At 36.8% G+C, this 27,433-nt stretch overlaps 1 protein-coding gene across 2 annotated transcripts; it reads right to left on the minus strand.

Moving 5' to 3' along the window:
* Window positions 1–2,735: 2,735 nt before the first annotated feature.
* Window positions 2,736–27,271, minus strand: LOC127866000 (NAD-dependent protein deacetylase sirtuin-1-like). 2 transcript variants are annotated; one of them, XM_052406174.1, is made up of 9 exons: window positions 27,188–27,271; window positions 24,317–24,409; window positions 23,562–23,720; window positions 21,962–22,206; window positions 21,499–21,651; window positions 19,134–19,281; window positions 10,283–10,362; window positions 7,025–7,211; window positions 2,736–5,782 (listed from the first exon to the last, which is right to left on the minus strand). In XM_052406174.1, exons 1-9 carry the CDS (start codon window positions 27,255–27,257, stop codon window positions 4,998–5,000), a joined length of 1,920 nt encoding a protein of 639 aa, XP_052262134.1. In that variant the 5' UTR covers window positions 27,258–27,271; the 3' UTR covers window positions 2,736–4,997. The 2 variants fall into 2 exon arrangements, with proteins under 2 accessions (XP_052262134.1, XP_052262135.1); XM_052406175.1 differs by lacking the exon at window positions 24,317–24,409 and having other exon boundaries at window positions 27,188–27,269.
* Between the last annotated feature and the right edge of the window lie 162 nt (window positions 27,272–27,433).

The raw sequence follows: 27,433 nt of genomic DNA on the forward strand, positions 1-27,433 counted from the left end.
TGATCTTGCGCGATTTATATAGCACGTGATCTTAATGACCTATCATATTACCGCGAATATATATTTTAAACAAAAGGTTGTGTTCGTCAGAAACACAATGCCCCCTATTGCGCCGCTTTGAAATTATTTTTTTACCTTTGACCTTGAAGGATTGACCTTGACCTTGAACTTCCACCACTCAAAATGTGCAGCTTTGTGAGATAAACATGCATGCCATAATCAAGTTGCTATCTTCAATATTGAAAAAGTTATGGCCAATGTTAAAGTTTCAGACGGACAGACGCCATATATTTGACATTTGACCTTGAAGGATGACCTTGACCTTCACCTTTCACCACTCAAAATGTTCAGCTCCATGAGATACACATGCATGCCAAATATCAAGTTGCTATCATCAATAGTGAAAAAGTTATGGCCAATGTTAAAGTTTTAGGACGGACGGACAGACGCCATATATTCGACATTTGATCTTGAAGGATGACCTTGACCTTCACTTTTCACCACTCAAAATGTGCAGCTCCGTGAGATGCACATGCATGCCAAATCGTAAGTTGCTATCTTCAATATTTAAAAAGTTATGGCCAATGTTAAAGTTTCGGACGGACAGACGCCATATATTTGACCTTGAAGGATGACCTTGACCTTCACCTTTCACCACACAAAATTGTTCAGCTCCATGAGATACACATGCATGCCAAATATCAAGTTGCTATCTTCAATAGTGAAAAAGATATGGCCAACGTTAAAGTTTTTTTTCGGACGGACAGACTGACATACACACATACTGACATACTACTGACGGATTAGTTCAAACTGCTATATGCCACCCTACCGGGGCCATAAAAGATGGAGTAGATATGTTGTATACAAACAGGGAGACTGAAACTATTGGCATTTAACTGTGTTACCCGACCTTGAGAAAATGCTTGCTAAGTATTGACGTCTGCAAGTCTTTATGAAGACTTTTGAAGCAAGTTTCGTGAAAGAGCATGAGTCTGAGAAATGGCGCGGAGTACGGAAATGATGGGCTTAAACATTTGGCATTTAGTTGTCACACGACTAACTAATCTTTTGCATTTCGTCTAAACACGATTCATTTCTGCAGCGGGGTATAAATGATAAAAAAATACATTCACTGCTCAAACCAAAGCTGAATTTGTAAGCGAATAACAGTAGATATAACTTGCTCTGCACAATTAGGATAGTCCAGATCGTTTCAGATACTGCACAATACCATATAACTAAACAAATATGATAACATATATCAATTATAACGAAACGATTTGCCAACAATACTACTGAAAGGTCAAGGCCGTTTATCACGGGCGCCACCTCTTTTTTTAAATGCATTTATAAATGAGCCAATGCAGCTTCCGAGTTTTCGCTCAGGCCCGGATGTTTTGAATTTTAACTGATAATTTTACATGGCGATTACGTTTTAAATTAGTTATAACAAGTTCAAATGTCTGGATGCACTATGAAAAAGTCAGGGGCTGTGTAGGATAGGTCATTTCACTTCATGTTGTATAATTATGTGTCTATGTGTCATATACAAAGCTTAATGACCATTGTCTAATCTGTGTTGAGATTTAGTCCCTTGTCCTGTGTCCAGCCATGTACTGTGGAGTCATGCATGTATTGTCCGGTCAGAATGGGAAGAATTCAATCGACAAGATTTTGTTTGGTCAGCACTTAAAAACCTTTGATAGAGATTGCAAGGTTACAGACCACGCTTCCGTTTCCCTTCCAACTGTCGAATGACAAACTGCACATTTTGTTTCGTCTATTTTGGACTTTAAACATGGCACTCTACCACCCTGGTGAGTGTCAAATAATGTGTACATTTGCAGTTATTCTTTTAAAATATGTATCCTAATACAATATATTAATTTATATTATAAGGTTATGGTTATTACGACATCTCTATCATACATGTAGCACAAACGAGATTTGATAATGAACTGAAATGAACAATTTTTAAAATTCAGATTTACTCACGTGTAATTAGCAATTTAATTCATTGATTTTCAAAAACAACCACATTCTTTCAAATAGCGTTATGAAACAAGAGAACCAACTGTCCTAGGTTGCTCACATGAGAACCAAAGGTGCAAATTTCGAACCCAGTGGACATAATTTGAACATGCTTGACAGTGGACCCCCCAACCATTGGGCATTTCAGCTATAAAGATCTTTAAATTTTACCAAAAGTGTGACCGCGATTTTACACCAGGACCATGAGTTGAAATATTGATCTTCAAAAATATTGCAAACACTCATAATCAGTATTATAACTTCACTGGCTTAAAGTTTTAACTTGCCATGCGTTTTTTAATCAACACTTTGACCAACTGATGTGGTTATGAAACGAGAGTATCTTTTGACCCCAGGAACATGATTTGAAAACAAAATGGCCGAGGACAACCACACAATAGTTGGTGTCATCCATCAAACCTCTGGGTCTTGCAATTTTAAAGATGATTTTTTAAACCACCAATGTGGGGCAAATTTCATAACCACAGGTGCATGATTTGCAAATACTTTGATGAGGACCACAGTATGATGCTACATAACACATACCTCTATAATTATAAAGTTTCACTCTAAACAAATGTTGAGACCCACCATGTTTTGTTCCATGAAAAATAGGGGCACGATTCGAACCAAATACACACCAAATATTAAACCAATGCCCTTATGGTTGTAAAGATTTTTTTTAAAACAACAAAGCAACGCTTAGATCAAATTTATTTGCATAATTTAATAAGGTTTCATTCAACAGGCATCTCAAAAAAGGATACATCACGGGGTTGCTTAATAAATCATACAATATATATTAGTAAATTGTTCATACATTTATAATGCAAAAAATAAACACATTATAAGAAGGTAAGCACTCATTTTGAGATTTCGGACTAAAATGCACAACATTTTCAAACAAGTACACAAGTATAATAAATATTTCCACCCTGAGTTATAAACAATGCCATTTGCATATGTTTGGTATATAACACAAAATGAGTTCATATTATTTTGAGAACACGGCATATGAACAACTAAAGAAATGTTTTTAAAAAGCAATGCTTTAAAGATGAGTTTGGTAACAGAATCTGTTAAAGTTGTACCCAAGGGATATGTATTGAATTCTTTGAGTGTCTTTGACAAATGCATTACACAGATCATTGGACGCACTTTATATGTTCTGATAAGGGGAATACAAGCTTAAATTACTCACAAATTTGAGGAAGATTCATTCACACAGAAATAACGATGGGTGTGCACTTAAGGGATATGTTTCTGGACGTTTGAGTTCATACATGATTGTGAAACAGAAATAAATAACGTTCAAACAAGTCGAATATAAGATTTATGTTGTGTATTATTTAATTTAAATTACCCAAAAATAAACAAAAGGATCTGCAAGGTCCAAAGTCGCTCACCTGAAATACAAAGGAACTGACCTGTTCTGGGCAGCCCATGATATCATTAGAACAAATGTTTTCACCAAGTTTCATGAAGAGTGAACTATAAATTTAACTTTTAAAGTTTTACTATAGCCATATAAGGACCAAATTCCATGTTTTTTCAACAGACTGGAACTATTTTCAAACTCATCCAAGATATCATTAAAACAAATGCTCTGACCAATGCTCCTAAGATTGGGAAATAATTGTGACTTTTAAAGTGCTGATTTGTTTTCATTATAGTTATTTAAGTAAAAATGCCTTGCCCCCTGGCAGCCATGTTTTTCAACCAACAGGCACCTTTTTGAAAGCGTCAAAGATATCATTGGGAAAAAAACCCACCATAAAAGTTGTGGTCAATGGATAGAAGGACAGAGATCCATGGTGAGTCCAGTCTACCCCCTTTACTATGCAAAGATGTAAATACATTTATGCATGCATTTCCAATGAAAATAAAACATCAATCACTAATGAAATATTGTAAAAATATACAGGTTTTTCACCTAACATAACTAAGGCCGATTTTGGGCTTCACATTTCCAAAGAGTAGCATTTTTACACAATTCATATATATAAAAATACTATTGGAATAAGCACATTTGTCCAGGTTTTATAATGCCAACTCATTGGGCACCACTGTTTATAGGGGACAATAATCACACTTTGCTGACAATGTCTGCCATTTTGTTTGACAATTTTGTACTTAACAATCATTTGACTTCAACCAAGCGTACCTCTTGTCATTGGACTTATTCATTGATTAATGGACAATTTTATTACTTCAGTAATTGATTTGATTAATTTGCAGACTGCAAAGGCTAATCTGAGGAAACACTACACACATGCATATAACCCTTTTTTCCAGATTAAATGTCAATAAGGTAAAATTAAGTCTCATCTGGGTACAGTAAGAAGTGAAATTTACAACATTATTTGAATTGGAAAAATTGACCAAAAAAATCAGTTTGTCAATGGTACCTTTACTGGTACAAACTTCAAACAGGGAAACTGCTAAAAAGTTCCCTTTCATTTATAAACTATCTCCAAAATCCGATATTGAAGATTCTTTCTTTCTAAAGCACTAACTACATGTTCAATCTCCATCAGAATCTATAACAATACTCGAATCCGCATCATGTCCATCTGGGCCTTCCTTGGTTTTCTGCTTGCGCGGCGAGTCTGCCTCGTCACTCGAGGTAAGGTCAATGTAGTCACTACTATCAGACATGGCCTCATCATCGTCATAATCTTTATCATCAAAGTCATGATCTTCATCACTGAAGTCATGTTCACTGTCTGCATGCCACACCCGATAGGACAAATTGTACTCAGCCATTGGGAAAACATATCTGTTTGGAGGTATGAAGCAAACTGGTCAGCTGAAAAATAGAATACAGTTTACTGTGCATCAGTTGTCTGGAGGCATTTAAGGAGCGTTGACATACAGAGGTAACAAGCAATATAGCTCTTTGAATATTTTCAAATTTTCTTGATCAAGAGAATTAACTTCAAAACTTTTATTAAATAAAGATTTTAAATGTGTAAAGATATATAAACCACAAAAATACCTTTCAACAGATCTGCGATATTGCAACTGTAAACTGGTATTTTATTCTTCATTTTTTTGAGACCATCGAAAGAGTCCTTGCTTGATCCTGGGACCTGAGTATCACTAACAGAGCAAGTCTCTAATGGCTTTTCACTAACAGTCTCAGAACCAAGATCACTTTTTGATTCAGCTGTGTCAACATTATGAGAGCCTGAGGTTTCAGTATTAAGTTTATTGCATAAGCTAGATGATTCTACAGCAGTTTGTGTTTCTGGCGAGGATTGAAATTTTTTGGTTATGTGATCTCCTTCAACAGCAGAACTGGTTTCTGTTATCAAGGAAACTGGGTCATTAGATTTGTTGCCACTATCATCACATTCTTGTCCAGATTTTGGGAGATCTTTGCTTTCAGTACATATATGTTTTTCACCATTTCTTTCATTATTGTCAGCACTGCCCTTCTCCTCTTTTGCAACCGTTCTGTTCTCTGTCCGTACACTTTCAGAAATCACATTTTTCCTTTCTGGCTCTGTCAGACTTTCCTCCCTTCCTGGAGAGGAAGGCGAGGACACTGGGGGTGTGGCAATGGTTGACCTGTCAATCTGGGTCATAGGCTCCTGCCTGGCCAGCGACGCCCACTTCTCACCCAGTCTGCGACACAGCTCACCCACTATCAGGTCACAGTCTCCCAGCAACTCAATGTCAAAGTTCTGGTTACGCAGCCTTTCCTTGTTGATGAGAATCTGTGGGACATTTGCTGGTAAGGAGGCTACAATATCACAGATTGGCAATAACCAACATCAATCAAAATATATTTTAAAAACAGGCTTTTAATTATAAATCCTTTTCATAAACTACATGTAAATAAAAAACATACCATGCATTTACAATAAATTCTAGTCCGTTATTGGGTGATGGGAATGAGACAGTGTATAAGTCGCACTGTAGATTTGATGGGATATGTGAATCAGACTGTAGGTTAAGTAGGTGATATGAACCCCAAAGTAGGAATGTAGAAGTTGTGAATCTGACTGAAGATAAGGTAGGTGATGTAAATCAGACTTTTTGCTAGGTGGATGAGGTAAAGTAGTTCCATCAACAATAAGAATCAAATTGAACAATCATCCACTCAACCATAGCGTGACTCCTACTGCCCCCTAACTGCTGCAGTAAAGTAAACAAGGCTTATATAGTATAGTAGTCCCGGAATAACATATTGTGCACTATAACGCTCATATAACCCTATATTTATTCTAATGCACTTAATGCATATTACATCTATTTGTCAGATGAGAATGAATATTTGTTTTTTAAGCATTGGCCTGTGTGTACATGTGTACACAAAATATATAGTCAAGTGTGTTTTCGTAATAATGTAAGTGCTTCTTAATTCCATTATTTAGTTTTGTTCTAATTTAGTAAAAGCCAACTGACCTTGGACTCTGATGAAAACTCTATGTCTGACACAATCCTACTAAAAGCCACCTGACCTTGGACTCTGATGAAAACTCAATGTCTGACACAATCCTACTAAAAGCCACCTGACCTTGGACTCTGATGAAAACTCAATGTCTTACACAATCCTAGTAAAGCCACCTGACCTTGGACTCTGATGAAAACTCAATGTCTGACACAATCCTAGTAAAAGCCACCTGACCTTGGACTCTGATGAAAACTCAATGTCTGACACAATCCTAGTAAAAGCCACCTGACCTTGGACTCTGATGAAAACTCAATGTCTTACACAATCCTAGTAAAAGCCACCTGACATTGGACTCTGATGAAAACTCAATGTCTGACACAATCCTAGTAAAAGCCACCTGACCTTGGACTCTGATGAAAACTCAATGTCTGACACAATCCTAGTAAAAGCCACCTGACCTTGGACTCTGATGAAAACTCAATGTCTGACACAATCCTCACATGGCTCATTTACAAAGTTTCATCCAATAATCATTTTCTTTTAGATATCTTACTAGAAAAACTTCAAAACCATCATAAAATCACTTACTAGGTACTAGAGCAACAGGCCTAACTTTCAATGAGGATCCAATAACGATAAGTAGGTCACATTCTTCCTTGTCCTGCCTCATTTGTTCATGGAAATGCTCAGGCAGGCTCTCACCAAAGAAGACAATGTCTGGCTTCAAAATTGACATGGGTGTCTGAGGATCACATTTCTTGCATAAAGGAACAACCTAAAGAAACAGTTACAATTATGAAATTATCATCATCAAATGTGCTGCTTTCAGACTGGTTTATACATCAACCAGTTTCCCCAAATTCATAACAGGCAACATACATTGTGGATAATGAAATTAAATTTGACAAAAAAGTTAATTGAAAAAAACGATCTGTCTACAATATATTAAGAAACGAGCAACTGTGGCAACGCCACAAAACAAGCATTTCAAAAATAGTTTTTCTTTTTGACCTTGATCCATGAGGTCCCAAATGCATTCTCTGGCTAGAAATGCATGTAAGCTACATAACATACAGTAATAATACATATAATAAATATGTCGCATACAACATTTCAGATTAATACCTCCATAAAACTAAAGCAATCGAGCACATGCAGTTTTTTCTATTTTTCTTTTTCTATTTTTCGAAACAGTGACCATAATCTTGACCCAACTGGTCCCTGGCAAATGGAACTCCCATGCAAGGTCTAAATTGAAAAATCCTATACGCATAAAATCAGTGCAAAACCTCATTATACAAGAGCACCGCCTTGCGGGTGCAGACCGCTCATCTATTTTCTTTTTAAAGGTGAAGGGACTCTCATTTTCAATCACAAAGGAGGGAGGAGTGGAGTGAAGAGGGGTGTATAGTGTGGGGTTGTGGACATTTATTACATTATCTTCCAAAAAAGCGAAAAAAAAAAAAAAAAAAAAAATCAGGGCGGGGGGGGGGGGGGTTGGGGGGGCCATGGGGGGGGGGGGGGGGGGGGGGGTTTTTGGGTGCGATGGGGGTGGACGGTATTTCAAACATAACCATTTTAAAAAAAAAATGGGGGGGGGGGGGGGGGGGGGGGGTATAGTGTGAGGGTGTGGTGGTAATTTGTGAGATGATCTTAAAATAAAAAAAAAAAAAAAAAAAAAAAAAAAAAAAAAAAATTGGGGGGGGGGGGGGGTGGGGGTATAGTGTGAGGGTGTGGTGGTGTCATTTGTGAGATGATCTTAAAAAAAAAAAAAAAAAAAAAAAAAAAAAATAGGGGGGGGGAGGGGGGAGGGGGGGGGAGGGAGGGCACGGGGGATGGTTTGGGTGGAGTCTATTGTGGTATGTCAGGTAAGAGTAGTTTCATCAAAGTATCAATCAAATCTTATCATAAATAAAGAAGTTATGGCAATTTTAGCAAAATTTAATAATTTGACCTTGAGAGTCAAGGTCATTCAAAGGTCAAAGTAAAATTCAAGTTGCCAGGTACAGTAACCTCATGATAGCATGTAAGTATTTGAAGTTTGAAAGCAATAGCCTTGATACTTAAGAAGTAAAGTGGATCGAAACACAAAATTTAACCATATATTAAAAGTTACTAAGTCAAAAAAGGGCCATAATTCCGTAACAATGACAACCAGAGTTATGCAACTTGTCCTTTTACTGTACCCTTATGATAGTTTGTGAGTGTTCCAAGTATGAAAGCAATATCTATTATACTTTAGGGGTAAAGTGGACCAAAACATAAATCTTAACCAAATTTTCAATTTTCTAAGTATAAAGGGCCCATAATTCCGTCCAAATGCCAGTCAGAGTTACATAACTTTGCCTGCACGGTCCCCTTATGATAGTTCATAAATCTTGCAAGTATGAAAGCAATAGCTTTGATACTGTAGGAATAAAGTGGACCTAAACACAAAACTTAATCAAATTTTCAATTTTCTAAGTATAAAAAGGGCACATAATTCTGTCAAAATGCCAGTCAGAGTTACATTACTTTGCCTGCACAGTCCCCTTATGATAGTTAGTAAGTGTTGCAAGTATGAAAGCAATAGCTTTAATGCTTAAGGAATAAAATGGACCTAAACACAAAACTTAACAAAAATTGTCAATTTTCTAAGTATAAAAAGGGCACATAATTCTGTCAAAATGCATGCCAGAGTTATCTAACTTTGCCTGCCCAGTCCCCTCATGATAGTAAGAAAGTGTACCAAGTTTGAATGCAATAGCATTGATACTTACTGAGAAAAGTGGAACTAAACGCAAAACTTAACCAAAATTTTCAATTTTTTAAGTATAAAAAGGGCACATAATTCTGTCAAAATGCACGCCAGAGTTATCTAACTTTGCCTGCCCAGTCCCCTCATGATAGTAAGTAAGTGTACCAAGTTTGAATGCAATAGCATTGATACTTTCTGAGAAAAGTGGACCTAAACGAAAAACTTAACCGGACGCCGACGCCAACGCCAACGCCGACGCCAAGGTGATGACAATAGCTCATAATTTTTTTTCAAAAAATAGATGAGCTAAAAATCAAATTAGTTAACTGAAATCATTTTTCTATTTTGAGTATCAGAGACTTTGACCTAATGGCCTCAAATGAAATTTCAAGCGAGGTCATCTCAGCTACTTACACACAAGATTTCAAAGCTACATCTCCATCCAAACTGAAGATTTTTACAGTAAGCCTTTTTCTAATATTATTACAGTGGCATTGACCTTTCATTTAAATGCTCCAAATACCACTGCTATATAGGTGTCCATTTTAAGCTTGCTATTCAATACAATTCATCAATACCATCAGGTCCATGCAAACTTACCACAACTTACAGACTTTTAAAAAAGAAATTGACCTTGACACAACTGGCCCACAAGCAATCCAAGGCTAGGTCTTCTTGTGAACTACCTGATCATTTAATATCAGTGCAATATCTAGGTCTTCGTGTGAACTACCTGATCATTAAATATCAGTGCAATATCTAGATCTAAACTCGTGTAATTGTTATTGTAATTAAAACTCTTTTTCTATTTTTAGAAACAGACACACACACTCCAAAAATAGAATCTTAAGCAAGGTGTCTATGCATGCTTGCTTTATCTGTAGTTTTATCAAGATGCAAACACAAATAAAAGACCGTTAACTTCCTGCTTGAGCTGAAAACTTAACAAAATTGATCCTCAACTTCAAATGCACAAACTATTACTTTCTGTTCGAAACTTCTTACTGTTATAACCTTTAAAATGGGCCATCGATATAACAGTTCCAACCATACACTACTATACATCAGAATTGAATTCAAACCCTAAGCTCAGGAAGTACTCAACCAACCTGATTCATAATGTCCTCTTTAATGTCCTCTCCTAGGCAACGGAACTTGCATGCCATACATGTAGCTGTTGCAAAAGAGCCTGTAATGAAAGGGGGAGATTTTAAAATTGATACAATGCACTATACATGTATTTGCATTTTTACTTGTTACGTTCTTATGTTCAATTAGAATTCCAATACATCTTATCAAATATCCATACATTCTTTAAATTTCAATAAGAAAATTGATGCAACTTTTACAATAAACTAACTTCAGAATAGACTAGATAATAAACTAGAGCTTTGTATACCCCCACGTGCCGCATTGACACAGACTATTTTGCATGCTGTCTTCACAAAACAAGAGCATCTTATTGAAGGCGATTTTAAAGAATTATTATGCCATTATTATTTATGGCCATTTTGACCTTTGAACTCCTCAATTCTTTCGCATGACACGCAGTCCAATGACTGTGAACAAAATTAATGTACAGAGTCATTTTAAAATCTCACAATGAATGACAGTTATGGCCTGGACAAGCTCATTTATGGCCATTTTTGACTTCTGAACTCCAAGTGTGACCTTGACCGTGGAGATATCGACATACCGGTAATTCATTCACATGACACATCGTCCAATGATTGTGAACAAATGTACTGAGTAATTTTTAAAATCTCACAATGAATGACATAGTTATGGCCCGGACAAGATCACTTATGGCCATTTTTGATCTTTGAAATCACAGTGTGACCTTGACGTTGCAGATATCGATGTAATTCTTTTGCGCGGCACACCGTCCAATTATGGTGAACAAATGTGCCAATGATTTTAAAATCTCACAATGAACGAAATAGTTATGGCCCGGACAAGCTCATTTATGGCCATTTTTGACCTTTGAACTCAAAGTGGGACCTTGACCTTGGAGATATCGACATAATTCTTTCGTGCGAAAAATCGTTAAATGGTAGTGAACAAATTTGCTTCATGATTTTTAAAATCTCACAATGAACGACATAGTTATAGCCCCGACAAGCTCATTTATGGCCATTTGTGACCTTTGAACTCAAAGAGTGACCTTGACCTTGGAGATATCGACGTAATCCTTTCGCGCGACACACCGTCCAATGACAGTGAACAAATGTGCCAAATGATTTTAAAATCTTACAATGAAACAACATATTATGGCCCTGACAAGCTCATTTATGGCCATTTGTGACCTTTGAACTCAAAGTGTGACCTTGACCATTGAGATATCGACGTAATTCTTTCGTGCAAGACACCGTGCTATGATGGTGAACAAATGTGCCAAATGATTTTAAAATCTCACAATGAACTACAAAGTTATGGCCTGGACAAGCTCATTTATGGCCATATTTGACCTTTCAACTCAAAGTGTGACCTTGACCTTGGAGATATCGACGTAATTCTTTTCGCGCGACACACCGTCCAATGATGGTGAACAAATGTGCCAAATGATTTTAAAGTCTCACAATAAACAACAAAGTTATGGCCTGGACAAGCATTTGACCTTTTTAACTCAAAGTCTGACCTTAACATTGGAGACATCGACATAATTCTTTTGCGTGACACACCGTCCAATGATGGTGAACAAATGCACCAAGTCATTTTAAAATCTAAAGATAAACAAGTGCTGTTTGTAAAACATGCATGCCTCCCATATGGACTGTCAGTTGTAGTGGCAGCCATTGTGTGAATACGTTTTTTGTCACTGTGACCTTGACCTTTGACCTATTGTAAGTTATCATCCGGAAACCATTGTACTATTTCGAGTCATTGTGACCTTGACCTTTGACCTAGTGACCTGAAAAGCAATAGGGGTCATCTGCCAGTCATGATCAAGGGGGAGTGAGAGGGGGGTATAATGTGGGGTGTGGTAATTTATAAGATGTTTAAAAAAAAAAATATTGGGGGGGTGGGGAGTGGGGGGGTAGGGGAAGTAGGGGGAGTAAGAGGGGGGTATAATGTGGGGTGTGGTAATTTATTAATGTTAAAAAAAATGGGGGGGGGGGGGGTGGGGGGTGGGGGGTAGGGGGAAGGGAGGGGGGTGTATAATGTGGGGTTGTGTAATTTTATTAGATGTTTAAAAAAAAAAAGGGGGGGGTGGGGGGGGGTTAGAGGGGGTGTATAATGTGGGGTGTGGTAATTTATAATATGTTTAAAAAAATTGGGAGGGGGTGGGGGGGGTGGGGGTGAGAGGGGGTAATAATGTGGGTGTGGTAATTTATTAGATGTTTAAAAAAAACAACAAGATGTGTTTGTGAAACACAATGTCCCCCTAAAAATATGACGTTTGACCTTGAAGGATGACCTTGACCCTTCACCACTCAAAATGTGCAGCTCCATGAGATACACATGCATTTCAAATATAAAATTGCTAGCTTCAATATTGCAGAAGTGACATTACATGAGCAATTTTGACCCATATATTTGACCTTGAAGGATGACCTTGAACTTGACCTTTCACCACTCAAAATGTGCAGCTCCATGAGATACACATGCATGCCAAATATCAAGTTGCTATCTTCAATATTGCAAAAGTATTCATAAAATAAGCAATTTGGGCCACATATATTTGACCTCTGACCTTGAAGGATGACCTTGACCTTTCACCACTAAAAATGTGTAGCTCCATGAGATACACATGCATGCCAAATATCAAGTTGCTATCTTCAATATTGCAAAAGTACTCATAAAATGAGCGATTTTGGCCACATATATTTGACATCTGACCTTGAAGGATGACCTTGACCTTTCACCACTCAAAATGTGCAGCTCCATGAGATACACATGCTTGCCAAATATCAAGTTGCTATCTTGAATATTGAAATACTGCAAAAGTGTACATTAAATGAGCGATTTTGACCCATATATTTGACCTTTGACCTTGAAGGATGACCTTGACCTTTCACCACTCAAAATGTGCAGCTCCATGAGATACATATGCATGCCAAATATCAAGTTGCTATCTTCAATATTGCAAAAGTTATTGCAAATGTTAAAGTTGGCGCAAACCAACCAACCAACCAACCAACCAACCAACAGACTAACAGACCAACCAACAGACAGGGCAAAAACAATATGTCCCTAACTACTATAGTGGGGGACATAAAAAAAAAATTGGGGGGTGGGGGTGGGTTGGGGGGTAGGGGGGGGGGGTGGGGGTGAGAGGGGGGTATAATGTGGGGTGGGGTTATTTATTAGATGTTTAAAAAAAATGGGGGGTGTGGGGTAGGAGGGGTGGGGGGGTAGGGGGGGTGGGGGGTGAGAGGGGGGTTTAATGTGGGGTGTGGTAATTTATTACATGATGTTTAAAAAAAAATGGGGGGGGTGATATCCTCTATTCATTAAACATGAAATTTTAACTTATTGCATTTGTTTCCACTGTATATAGGAAAAATATAATAGTGTATTACCTCCCCTGTCCTGCTTATATTTATATTAATCAACAAAATTAAACATTAACAAAATATTTAATATACAAAATATACAAAAACAAGAGTTCCGCGGTCGGAGATGACCGCATTGAAGCCGGATTTTTGATTTAAATGACAGGAAAGTACCTTTCGTGTTTTTGTCAATGCAATACTTAAATTACTGAAATATTGTTCAAAGGTCAAAATGAAATGTAAGTACTTTTCAAGGCATGAGCAAACCTTGTGTTATGTTTTGAATGCATGCATATACATGAACAACAATAACATTTAAGGTCACAAATATGAACTTGAATTGACAATTAGGAAAGTTTGATCTCAATTTTTTTATTAGCAAATTAGTAACATATTGTTTGAAGTTTCCATCAATTTCATTATCAAATGTAAGAAAATAAACTTAGATGAAATAATACTATTTATTGTTTTGCTTTCACATACCTACACAGAAATCCAGACAGCCTTATGATCACTCCAAAAGGTTTCTATCACACCAGTTCTAGCAGATAGATTGGACACATAAATATGATCCAAGCTTGAATGATAGTCTGTGATAGTCAAATGAATGACCTTGAAATGTCCAGTGGTTACTTACTAGTTCTGGCCAACCTTCATGTCAAGTTTCAAGACTCTAGGTCCAAGCATACCAAAGTTATAACAACTTTAACATTTTTATATTGAAGGTCACAGTGACCTTCACCTTCAAATGAATGACCTTGAAATGACCAGTGGTCATCTGTTAATCCTGGCCAACCTTCATGTCAAGTTTGAAGACTCTAGGTCCAAGCATACCAAAGTTATACCATGAAATAAGAACTTTAACATTTTTACATTCAAGGTCACAGTGACCTTGACCTTCAAATGAATGACCTTGAAATGACCAGTGGTTACTAACTAGTTATGGCCAACCTTCATGTCAAGTTTCAAGACTCTAGGTCCAAGCATACCAAAGTTATAACAACTTTAACATTTTTTATATTGAAGGTCACAGTGACCTTGACCTTCAAATGAATGACCTTGAAATGACCAGTGGTCATCTGTTAATCCTGGCCAACCTTCATGTCAAGTTTGAAGGCTCTAGGTCCAAGCATACCAAAGTTATACCATGAAATAAGAACTTTAACATTTTCGAGCACGCCGCCACCCCGCCCGCCCGCCCGCCCCCCCGACAACATCAATCTATAAGCCGAGATTTTTTCGAAAAAAATCCGGCTAAAAATCATATTCTGATAATATTTTTTACTGATCCACTTTATTTTACTCAAAGGATGATGTTTCATTGGACTGATAATTATAGATTAAGGATTACAGACTAGTTGCTTCAGTTATATTGTTCAGAGTTCGCCCTGTTGGCCGCGTATGCATTCTTGAGTTATCATCCAAACACCATCTTACTATTTCGGGTCACCGTGACCTTGACCTTTGACCTAGTGACCTCAAAATCAATAGGGGTCATCTGCGAGTCATGATCAATGTACCTATGAAGTTTCATGATCCTATGCACAAGCGTTCTTGAGTAATCATCTGACAACCATCTGGAGGACGGACCGACAGACCGACCGACATGAGCAAAGCAATATACCCCCTCTTCTTCGAAGGGGGGCATAATGACATAGTTATGGTCCGGACAAACTTTCGGTTAAAAACACACTAAGTGACCCAGTGGCCTAGTATTTGACCCGGCATGACCCATATTCAAATGTTACCTAGACATCATCTATATACAACTTCTGACCAAGTTTGGCGAAGATCGGAAGAAATTTTGAGACAGACAGACAGACTGACAAAGTGACTCTATAAAGCCCCCATTACCTTTGTCAGAGGACAGCGCGCTCGACTATTCAAGTGCTTGACAGTATAACATAAGCCATCATGGGGAAATTGTTCATATTCAATAATTTATTAGACGATCTTTCAAAAAAAAAAAAAGGAAACAAGATGCGTTTGTGAAACACAATGTCCCCCTATATGACGTTTGACCTTGACCTTGACCCTTCACCACTCAAAATGTGCAGCTCCATGAGAAACACATGCATTTCAAATATAAAATTGCTAGCTTCAATATTGCAGAAGTGACATTACATGAGCAATTTTGACCCATATATTTGACCTTGAAGGATGACCTTGACCTTTCACCACTAAAAATGTGCAGCTCCATGAGATACACATGCATGCCAAATATCAAGTTGCTATCTTCAATATTGCAAAAGTATTCATAAAATTAGCGATTTGGGCCACATATATTTGACCTCTGACCTTGAAGGATGACCTTGACCTTTCACCACTCAAAATGTGCAGCTCCATGAGATACACATGCATGCCAAATATCAAATTGCTATCTTCAATATTGCAAAAGTACTCATAAAATGAGCGATTTTGGCCACATATATTTGACATCTGACCTTGAAGGATGACCTTGACCTTTCACCACTCAAAATGTGCAGCTCCATGAGATACACATGCATGCCAAATATCAAGTTGCTATCTTCAATATTGAAATACTGCAAAAGTGTACATTAAATGAGCGATTTTGACCCATATATTTGACCTTTGACCTTGAAGGACGACCTTGACCTTGACTTTTCACCACTCAAAATAAGCAGCTCCATGAGATACATATGCATGCCAAATATCAAGTTGCTATCTTCAATATTGCAAAAGTTATTGCAAATGTTAAAGTTGGTGCAAACCAACCAACCAACCAACAGACCAACAGACAGGGCAAAACAATATGTCCCCTACTACTATAGTGGGGGACATAAAAAAAATCTGGGGTGGTGGGGTAGTGGGGTGAGAGGGGGTTACAATGTGGGGTGGGGTAATTTATAAGATGATGTTTAAAAAAAAAATTGGGGGGGGGGGGGGGGGGGGGGAGGCGTTGGGGGTTTGTGGGGGGGGGGGGATTTTGGGTAGGGGCTTGGGGTATTGTTTGGGTGGAATCCATTGTGGTATTCAGGTAAGTGTTGTTTTGTCAAAGTAATAATAAAATGTGATCATAAATAAAGAAGTTATGGCAATTTAAGCAAAATGTTCAATTATCTAAGTGTAAAAGGGGCCATAATTATGTCAAAATGCTTGATACAGTGGTCTGCTCTTGTTTATAGGTTGGGGTCATGTTGGTAAACAAGTATGCAACATATAAATGCAATAAAGGAAATATTTGGGGTAGTACGCAAACTTTAACATAGATTTATCAATAACATGCATATTCTAAGTATAAAAGGGGCAATAATTATGACAAAATGCTTGATAGAGTTGTCTGCTCTTGTTTATAGGTTGGGGTGATGTTGGTAAACAAGTATTCGAAATATGAAAGCAATATGTCAATGGACAAAGAAAATAATTGGGGTAGTACGAAAACTTTTACATTTGCACGCTAACGCAGACGCTAACGCCAACGCCGGGGTGAGTAAGATAGCTCCACTATATATATTTTATATATAATAATCGAGCTAAAAACTAGAAAAGCTAAAACTGTCTGATGGACAGAGATGCCCCAGCTATATGTCAATGAACACAGAAACAAGTGTAGTGTTCCTTAAATAATGCCAAACGTAAGCTATATAGGAGGTACATGTATGTGTAAGCAATCAGTAACTGATGCTACATTAAAAGCCTATTTCAAAATTGTGACATTGACCTTTAAACAAGCGCCATAGTTGGTGCATACTGGTAAAACAGTTTTTGTGTGTGTTTATTTCCAAAACTTTGGGAATGAGGACACAATAAAATTGTTCTATCATTATATATGATCACTGTTTGACATTCACTTATATGAGTAAGGAGTCCCTACTTTTTAAATTTAGGAGTCCGAACAGACTTCTAGGAGTCCAAAAATTAAGACACTTTATATACCGTGTCCCGTAATTTTCCTGTTATTGAAGTTCTTAGTGACTGCTGTTCAAAATTTGTTGTCATTTGTTATCTCACCTTGCAAATTTAAAGGCTCTATAAAGGTGACAAATCCAATTATTATGCATATAAACTGGTTTGATTTTTTCCGGATTTCATTTACTCTTGCATAAAAAATGCTAATTACACAGCTTAGGTGCAACATTGTCAAAAATTATGGAAGCAATACACGTTCCATAATTGGAAGAAATGTTTACATCTTTGCAACTAACGTGATGTGTAGCCTCAAAGTGGTGACGTATGCTAAAAATAGCCGAAAGAAAATTTAATTTTAATTCTATTTTAACCAACTTTTTACAGGCAGAAAGAAACTTATTAGATCACTACAAATGTTTTAACAATTTAGAAGAGACCTACTTTGTGAGTGAAACAGGAAAACGATTAAAATCAACGATATATTTTTGGTAACCGGAGTAACTTTCACTTTTTCGAGTAAACGGTGATGTAAATAAACTGATTGTTTGTAAACACACTTGACTTGGAGGACACTGTATTTTGAGCTCAAAACAAATTGTATTGCTGATTTTTTATGGTAATGTCCAATAGCATATATATATTGTTTTTTGATAACCTGTGTACATAAAATATGAAAAAAATATTTAAAAATCGGTAAATAATTACGGATCGTCACCTTTATAGGGCCTTTAACCCATTCTAGTAATAAATAATTTAATTATTGTAAAGTCTAAAAAGCGCTATTTTCTATTTTGCATAAATATATATGGCTGCTTGTTTAACCTCTGGTTTATTATAAAAAACCATTATCTTAGCATCCTGTTATGTTAGTGTCATAGTTAATGAATCACATTGTAAGAGTGTAACAGCCCTATATGTTTATATTGCATTATATATTCCATTATATTTTTTAGAACCTTTTATTTAAACAATAATGAGATTCAGAACAAAGTTTTACCTGTAATTATTGACAATATTGGCAAAGAGTTGCGTTCTCACATTTTAAACAATGTTGTCAAAACATCGCATTCTGAGCGTGTTTTCATAACAACCAACACTAATTCCAGTTTTGTTAGGATTTTCCGTTGAATCAGTATACAGTACAATAACTGTTTCAGTAATAACTTATAGTAAAAGACGGTAATAATAAAGATACAGCGTGTTTGATTTGAAAATAATTAAGATGAAATGTCAATTCAAAATGTTTGCAGTATAATTTTGTTTAAATGTACTACAAAACTTTTAATAAAAATCAAAAGATCTCAATCTTCTCTGCACTAGAAAGCGTGTATGCAAAAATCAATACATCCACAATTACACATGCACCATAAGTTTTGCATGCATTTTATGGGTTATCAACAAGATTAACATGAAATACATGGGCACTGCTGAAATGAAGCTGGAACTTGTTTCGCATTACACATTTAATTATGCTCATTTTATTATTCAACAAAGCATCTACAGTTATGTGCAAATATTTCAATGATAATTTATTCAAACCAGTATGTATCGACAGCTTTTACAATAAAGCAATAAATGTAAGTAGCCCAGTTACCATGGCACTGGACGACATTTTTTATGCCGGCCACCTGCTCCAGAGTGTCTATGTTCTGGGTGTAGTTGCGCAGCAGCTTGCCCTGGTCCTCCAACAGCTTGAGGAACTTGTGGCATGTGGAGGGCTCAAACTGACCTGGGAAGATCTCCTGAAAACGTAACATAACATGAGTCTCGGTCTAGGAAAACGTGGTTGAATGCATGCGTCTGTTTGAAATTTATATTTCGGGGAAAAGTAGCCAGTGCAAAGATTGCTAGTAACCGGTGAAATTGTTGGCTGCTTGTGCTTCCGTAGAAGTCTGATCACTGATATTCAGATGGAAATATATATGAAAAAATCAGTATTATGAGTGCCCCTAATTTCTATGCCCCCCTTCGAAGAAGAGGGGGTATATTGCTTTGCACATGTCAGTCGGTCGGTCTGTCGGTCGGTCCATCCACCAGGTGGTTTCCGGATGATAACTCAAGAACGATTGGGGCTAGGATCATGAAACTTCATAGGTACATTGATCATGACTCGCAGATGACCCCTATTGATTTTGAGGTCACTCGGTCAAAGGTCAAGGTCACAGTGACCCGAAATGGTAAAATAGTTTTCCGGATGATAACTCAAGAAATTAGGCCTAGGATCATGAAACTTCATAGGTACATTGAAGATTTTTCAGGTCACTATATCAAAGGTCAAGGTCATGGTGACCTGAAATAGTAAAATGGTTTCCGGATGATAACTCAAGAACGCTGATGGCTACGATCATGAAACTTCATAGGTACATTGATCATGACTCGCAGATGACCCCTATTGATTTTGAGGTCACTAGGTCAAAGGTCAAGGTCATGGTGACCCGAAATAGTAAAATGGTTTCCGGATGATAACTCAAGAACGCTTATGCCTAGGATGATGAAACTTCATAGGCACATTGATCATGACTCGCAGATGACCCCTATTGATTTTGAGGTCACTAGGTCAAAGGTCAAGTTCATGGTAACCCGAAATAGTAAAATGGTTTCCGGATGATAACTGACGAACGCTTATTCCTAGGATCATAAAACTTGATAGGTAGATTGATCATGACTCGCAGATGACCCCTATTGATTTTCAGGTCACTAGGTCAAAGGTCAAGGTCACGGTGACCCGATATAGTAAAATGGTTTCCGGATGATAACTCAAGAACGCTTATGGCTAGGATCATGAAACTTCATAGGAACATTGATCATGACTGGCAGATGACCCCTATTGATTTTCAGGTCATTAGGTCAAAGGTCAAGGTCACAGTGACAAAAAACATATTCACACACAGGGGGTTTTTTTACTAAGAAAGTGACGCCGATATTCGGCGTCTTCCCCTACCAGAATTTTCCCCCTAAAACTACCATTTCCCCTCCAAAAATATAATTTTTCACCAAAATATCATATTTTACCCTCAAAGAAATGTTTTTTTTTTTTTTGGGAAGTCGATACTTATCCAATTTGTACCATGTACAACAATCTCGCTCTCTCTCTCTCCCGACGAACACTCAAATCTGGGAATCCCAGTGATTCTATATATAGCTCTTAAATTACGTCATGGAAACCGGGCAACTAATCGTATTAATCATGTGACTATTTTACTGGATTTCGGTCTTGCGCGAGAAGGGTGTTTCGTCAATTAATTACCGGAAACCAGTCGAATTTTCATCCGGGTTATTTGAAAGCAAAGATATAAACGTTAAAACAGAAAAAAGTCTCACAATTGGCGTTTATACACGAACAAAATAATACGTTCGGACTCGGAAAATATTAATTGCGTTGACGCATTTTTTAAGAATGAATCATCAAAAACCGTTGAAACCCAGCAGGATTCGGAGGTACATGTAATCAACATCGATTAATACTGTCGGATTATTGTGAAAGTGAAAGTAGACAATCGGCAGCTGCCGCACCTTTCCCTTCCTGTAGCAGATCTAGATCGTCAACCCATTCATCATGCAATTGAAATCACAATATTGACATCGTTCCTCGGCCCCAGACAGTTGAAAACATTTCCCATTATTAGATCTACCCCTGCAACTTTATTTAGGACTTTGACTTTAATATCATACTTGCTCATGTGTTTAAGAACAAAAAGGTCAGAGACATGCCTCTTTTTCTAAAAAAAAACCCTGAAGTCTGTAGGCGAGTTATAGACATTGAAATGAACAGTTTTTATTTTTTCCCCAAATATGTTTCTTTTGCGCTCGATTTTCCCCTTTTACCCAGCGTCCAGCGCCTTCCCCTTTTTCTAAAAAAAAACCCTGACACAATGGCTGTCACTACAACCGAGAGCCCATATGGGGGGCATGCATGTTTTACAAACAGCCCTTGTTGTTGAGTGGAACATTATACCAACCTTTGCAAATTTGAAGAAGGGCCTTTTTTCCTGCTTGAAGTAGCGGATGTCAAACATGGCTTGTGGATCAGGCAGGTCCGGAAAGTCTACTGCTAAGCGAGCATAGATGCCATTCTTGGAACGGAAATCAGGAATGCCACATGACACAGAAACCTGGAAATGACAAAATTGATGATGTTAATCTAATTTAACTTATTTTCTGTGTGAAATCTCTAAATCATCATGGGTGATATATTTAAGACTTGTCCAGTGAACAAAGTACAACATATTCTTAACATGAAAAGCATATTGTTATTATATATGTTTTCAAAATGTGTTGTACAAAGGTTACCAGATAAGGTTTAACTGTATTAGTAGGTGAACTGCAAGGAGTTATAAGACGGAAATACTGTTAAATTTGCATTCAAACTCAAACAAAAATCAAGGTAAACATAGACACCCCTGTACCACATCAGGTACTCACCCCAGCCCCAGTGAGCACCATGATCTTGTTACAATGACACAGCAGTTCCTGGGCGTGCTCGAGGGTGGTGTACATGTCGAGCCGTTGACGGGGCGGTGGCTCGCTGACTATGCTCACTATCAGCTTCCACATGGTGATCTCGTCAAGCTCCTCTGCCAGCGAGGAACCCCTAGGCATCAACTTGCCAAGCAGTTCCCTTGGGTCCACTCCATCTGACATGCATCTGTACACCCACGATATGGAACCTACAGTAAACAAAGCTGTCATTTTTTATGACAAGTTTTTGCAGGTAAACAAGACATTATGTTATATTGCCACATTCAACTTTTTTTCAGCGAAATAAATGAAGCAAAATGAGTTCATACTGTTATTCCTCATAATGTGATTATATGTTTTTGTTTTGAACATATTAAATGACCAACATACAGACAGTTTATCAATATCCATGTCTGCATCCAGTCTGGCTTAGCTTCTTTTTATTTTTATTTACATAATTGACATGTGGCTGTGCTCCTAAGTTACCAAACAAACCTGTATGTACAAATTGCAAATTTTTAAGCTGCAGGGGTGGCGAAATCAAATGTTCGAGTTGCCTGAGTCGTACATTTGCTTGTCTGAGCAACTGATATTTTTCAATTAAGTTGTCCGTGGACAACCAGTCGGGTCAGGAATACAAAAAAATACACTGCATTAACGCCATAATTAAGTTTTACAAAACCGGATGTAGACACGCGATTACATTGTCAGTGCTATTTGCGGAGCAATCAAGCAAAAATACAGGCACTCTCCCGCGCAGTGATCTCCCTTATTCTGTAAGAGACCGGGAGCATGCCGCATTTTCAACATTCGGCCCGACTGTTAGACAGTGTACAGACTGTTTTTTTATTTTTACAATCAGACGAAAATAAAAGTATCAAACTAAGATAATTAAAACATGGCTTTGCAAGATTAAAAGTTTGAGATAGTCTTTATATTGTTTAATTCTTGTTCTGAGAAAACTGGGCATAATGCATGTGCGGAAAGTGTCATCTTAGATTAGCCTGTGCAGTGCGCACAGGCTTATCAGGGACGACACTTTAGGCCACAGTTGGATTTTTTGCTAAAAAGAGACTTCATTGCAACGAAAAATGTCATAAAAGCGGAGTGTCATCCCTGATTATCCTCTGTGGACTGCACAGGCTAATCTGGGACGACACTTTACGCACAAGCATTATGACAAGTTTTCTCAGTACACAACACATATACTCCTATAATGAATGTACCATGGAAATACAACTATAACTAAAATAAGCAAATTATACTCATTTTGATTTATTCCACATTATTTTACATTAATCAATAAATGCGTTTAAAATTTATATAAACATTAACAGACATGTGTAGTTCAGCAATGGACAAGTTAAATTTCCTAAATGGTTGTGTGTGGACAAGTATAGTTTTTTAGATTTTGCCACCCCTGCAGGCCTAATATGTCTATTGAATAATAAGTTTGACTTACTTTTTTTAACTTAACCTATCTTCTAAACTTTAAAGTACAGAAAATACATTCAATTATTACAGAACAATAAGAAGTACAAGCAAATACACTAAAGCTAAATACCAGCTGGCTTTGCCGCCCATGTCTCCTCTCCACTCAGTTCTGACAGGCCACTGATGCTACTGATATCACTGGCATTGTCATCTTCATCATCAGCAGAATCATCGTTCTCAGCAGCATCAACATCCTCAGGGTCAGGGTTGTGTTCTTGGTTTGCAATTCCTGATTGATTACAAATTGAAACATGGATAAACTCATAACAACCAAAAAAATATGTAAGACCACTTACCAGTATGTAGCGTGACATTGGTAAAAAAAAAGTATAAATGTGTTTCTATCTTTAGAAGAACATTATTTTAACTTAATTGCAAGTGACACAAGTTTTGCTGTACTCAGTGTCGCAGTGCTCCAGCTAGGCCTAAATGGAAGGGCACCCAGCCCTTCCCTTACACAGCCCCGCCCTGCCCTTCCGAGACCAAACCCTCCCCTTCTTTATACATTTGATAATTATAAATCTCTTATTACATCCTAATTAATTAATTCCTCATTGTAGACATTGTATTTGAATGGTTCAATAATAATGGCAATAATATATTCTTAATATGCAACAGGAAGCATTCCAGATACGCCAGCGAAAGTGCCCTTTTGATACAATTCTGCGCGGCGTTGTAAGTGCCCTTTAGACAAAATAGCCCCCCACTCTGCCCTTTTCAAATCCTAGCTGGAGCACTGGTGCCACATACTTCAACAGTATTCTTCCAACAACAAGAACAAATTGGATATACATGCTGCACACATTAAGATTAAGAAACAATTACCATTTTCATTTGTGCCCTTGGCGACATCATTTATGTCAGAGTTACCATGAGGTTTGTTTTTTCTGTCATCTATAGCCAAATTATCTCCAGTTTCTGAAAGACAACTTTACTCATAGCCAAATTTCAGAATTACAATTACACAGCATATAATAGGCGCATATGTTTTACATGATAAATATATAAATATTGGTTTTATTTTTTGTAAAAATTATTATGACTGTAATCAAACTGTAATATAACAATGTTATGTATATATATATATATATATATATATATATATATATATATATATATATATATATATATATATATATATATATATATATACACTGTAACTCCAATATAACGCGGAAGACGGGGTCCAAGCCACGCAACAGCATTATAAACGGACAGCGTCATAAGTTTTAAGCTTATTTATTTAAGAGGGCTATAAAACAGGTAATGTATAGCCTATAATATAGGTCCTGTGTATTGTCATGCTGTTTTGTCATCCGCAAATACATGCATATAAACCGAATCGAACGATAACAGTATACATATCGCTTTTCTAATGTGCACATTTATCCGATAATCCGATATAATTACAAAATCACTTACGAAAAAATAATGTTAAACATTTATGACAAGAAATATGTTTACGAATTTCGTAAACAAATTCATATGCCTACGCCATTTTCAGAAAAATTAGTACAGTGCATTATGGGACACAGCTTTCATTGGACGAGCGAATTCAAATTTTGATTGAATGCAATACGATACATGTACAAAGAAATATTTTATTACGTCATACGCAGCATGTTAAAAACGTGCTTTCCGTGGACTTTCTGATAACGGCGGGGTTTTTATTTAGAAAAAGGGGAAGACGTTGGACGCTGGGTAAAAGGGGAAAATCGAGCGCGAAAGAGACATATTTGGGGAAAAAATAAAAACTGTTCATTTCAATGTCTATAACTCACCTACAGACTTCAGGTTTTTTTTTAGAAAAAGAGGCATGTCTCTGACCTTTTTGTTCTTAAACACATGAACAAGTATGATATTAAAGTCAAAGTCCTAAATAAAGTTGCAGGTGTAGATCTAATAATGGGAAATGTTTTCAACTGGGGCCGGAGAACGATGTCAATATTATGATTTCAATTTCATGATGAATGGGTTGACGATCTAGATCTGCTACAGTATTAGAAGGGAAAGTTGCGGCAGCTGCCGATTGTCTACTTTCACTTTCACAATAATCCGACAGTATTAATCGATGTTGATTACATGTACCTCCGAATCCTGCTGGGTTTCAACGGTTTTTGATGATTCATTCTTAAAAAATGCGTCAACGCAATTAATATTTTCCGAGTCCGAACGTTTTATTTTGTTCGTGTATGAACGCCAATTGTGAGACTTTTTTCTGTTTTAACGTTTATATCTTGGCTTTCACATAACCCGGATGAAAATTCGACTGGTTTCCGGTAATTAATTGACGAAACACCCTTCTCGCGCAAGACCGGAATCCAGTAAAATAGTCACATGATTAATACGATTAGTTGCCCGGTTTCCATGACGTAATTTAAGAGCTATATATAGAATAACTGGGATTCCCAGATTTGAGTGTTCGTCGGGAGAGAGAGAGAGAGAGCGAGATCGTTGTACATGGTACACATTGGATAAGTGTCGACTTCCCAAAAGAAAAAAAAACATTTCTTTGAGGGTAAAATATTATATTTTGGGGAAAAATTATATTTTTGGAGGGGAAATGGTATTTTTAGGGGAAACATTCTGGTAGGGGAAGACGCCGAATATCGGCGTCACTTTCTTAGTAAAAAAAAACCCTGAACGGGCACAAATTTAAGTGCATCTCTGTTAACTATTACACTGCGTTAGCATGTTAATAAAACGCAAGATTTTTAAATTTCTTTTTCGTATACGTACTGAAACATTAAACACACACACAGATATTTTTATTTATCAAGCATGTGTAGCATATAATAAACGATAACACACTTACACAGCCATAGTTTATACAATGAAATACAATACACGATAAATACAAAACATAAACAGGTAATCGTTTTAAATAACTTTAATTTGATAATTATTCCGCTTGCACTTGCCTTATTGAAATTAGCGCACTGAACCGCTCTGATAGGGAATTCATGTTATAAACACGGACTCGCGAGTTTTCACACCTTTATTGACATTACACAACAGATTAACACCAATTAGCTGTCAAGTGTCGTTTAACCTCTAATCGATTAAAATCAGTTAAACGGACGGATAAAGCAATCAAGCTGTGTTCGCTGGCCTCTTTGAATTTTCTGAAAATAATGTATGAAGTTGCATAACATGGATTTGAATCAGAAATGGAAGGTTGGAGAAAAAACAGGATCCAAGCACCCCCCCGCGTTATATTGGAATGAGCGTTATAACGGACCGCACTATATTGGAGTTACAGTGTATATATATATATATATATATATATATATATATATATATATATATATATATATATATATATATATATATATACATATATATATATATATATTAATTCCAACAATAATTTACTTGAGACCACAGCGCAGAGACTATTGTACTGCTTTAAAATGTAATGCAGATTGTAACAAAACTGGAATTTGAGTAAAAAATAAAGATCAACATGAATAACATATTGACTGCTGATCTTCAATTTCGAGGTGAAACACAAATCGTTAAGTATTTACCTAGTTTAGTGGTTTTTAACCTAGATGCACAAACAAATCTGACCCAATATCAATATATTTTGCATATCACTGAAGATTACAACAACCTAAATTACTTCGATTACTATGAGCATATATTTACAATATTTTGTAAAAGCTTGTATACATGACGGCTATATGTCAATACCATCGGCACTGTCTTTGTCGTTTAATTTGATCCTTTTCGCGGGATTTAAAACAGAGTCTTCGTCTGCCATTTTGACTCTTTCCTGGTGGATAAGCTTTTAAATATAACTGAATTTTATTTTTGAATCAAATCTATCAATTTTCTGAATTGAAATGCTTTTATTAAAATATTTTATAATTAATTAATATGATTAATAATATATTGAAATCATAATTGTACATACTGGCTATAAAAACAATATTTGTA

Source organism: Dreissena polymorpha, chromosome 2, assembly GCF_020536995.1.
Source record: "Dreissena polymorpha isolate Duluth1 chromosome 2, UMN_Dpol_1.0, whole genome shotgun sequence".
Classification (NCBI taxonomy): domain Eukaryota; kingdom Metazoa; phylum Mollusca; class Bivalvia; order Myida; family Dreissenidae; genus Dreissena; species Dreissena polymorpha.

Excerpts from the sequence above, each read along its gene's own strand:
- LOC127866000 (XM_052406174.1), bottom strand. The coding sequence starts at position 27,257 with ATGGCAGACGAAGACTCTGTTTTAAATCCCGCGAAAAGGATCAAATTA. Across the intron at positions 10,363-19,133 it reads AAATGTCGTCCAGTGCCATG|GCTCTTTTGCAACAGCTACA; the intron begins GTAACTGGGCTA and ends CTTTCATTACAG. Across the intron at positions 5,783-7,024 it reads GCCTGTTGCTCTAGTACCTA|CCTCCTTACCAGCAAATGTC; the intron begins GTAAGTGATTTT and ends GTGATATTGTAG.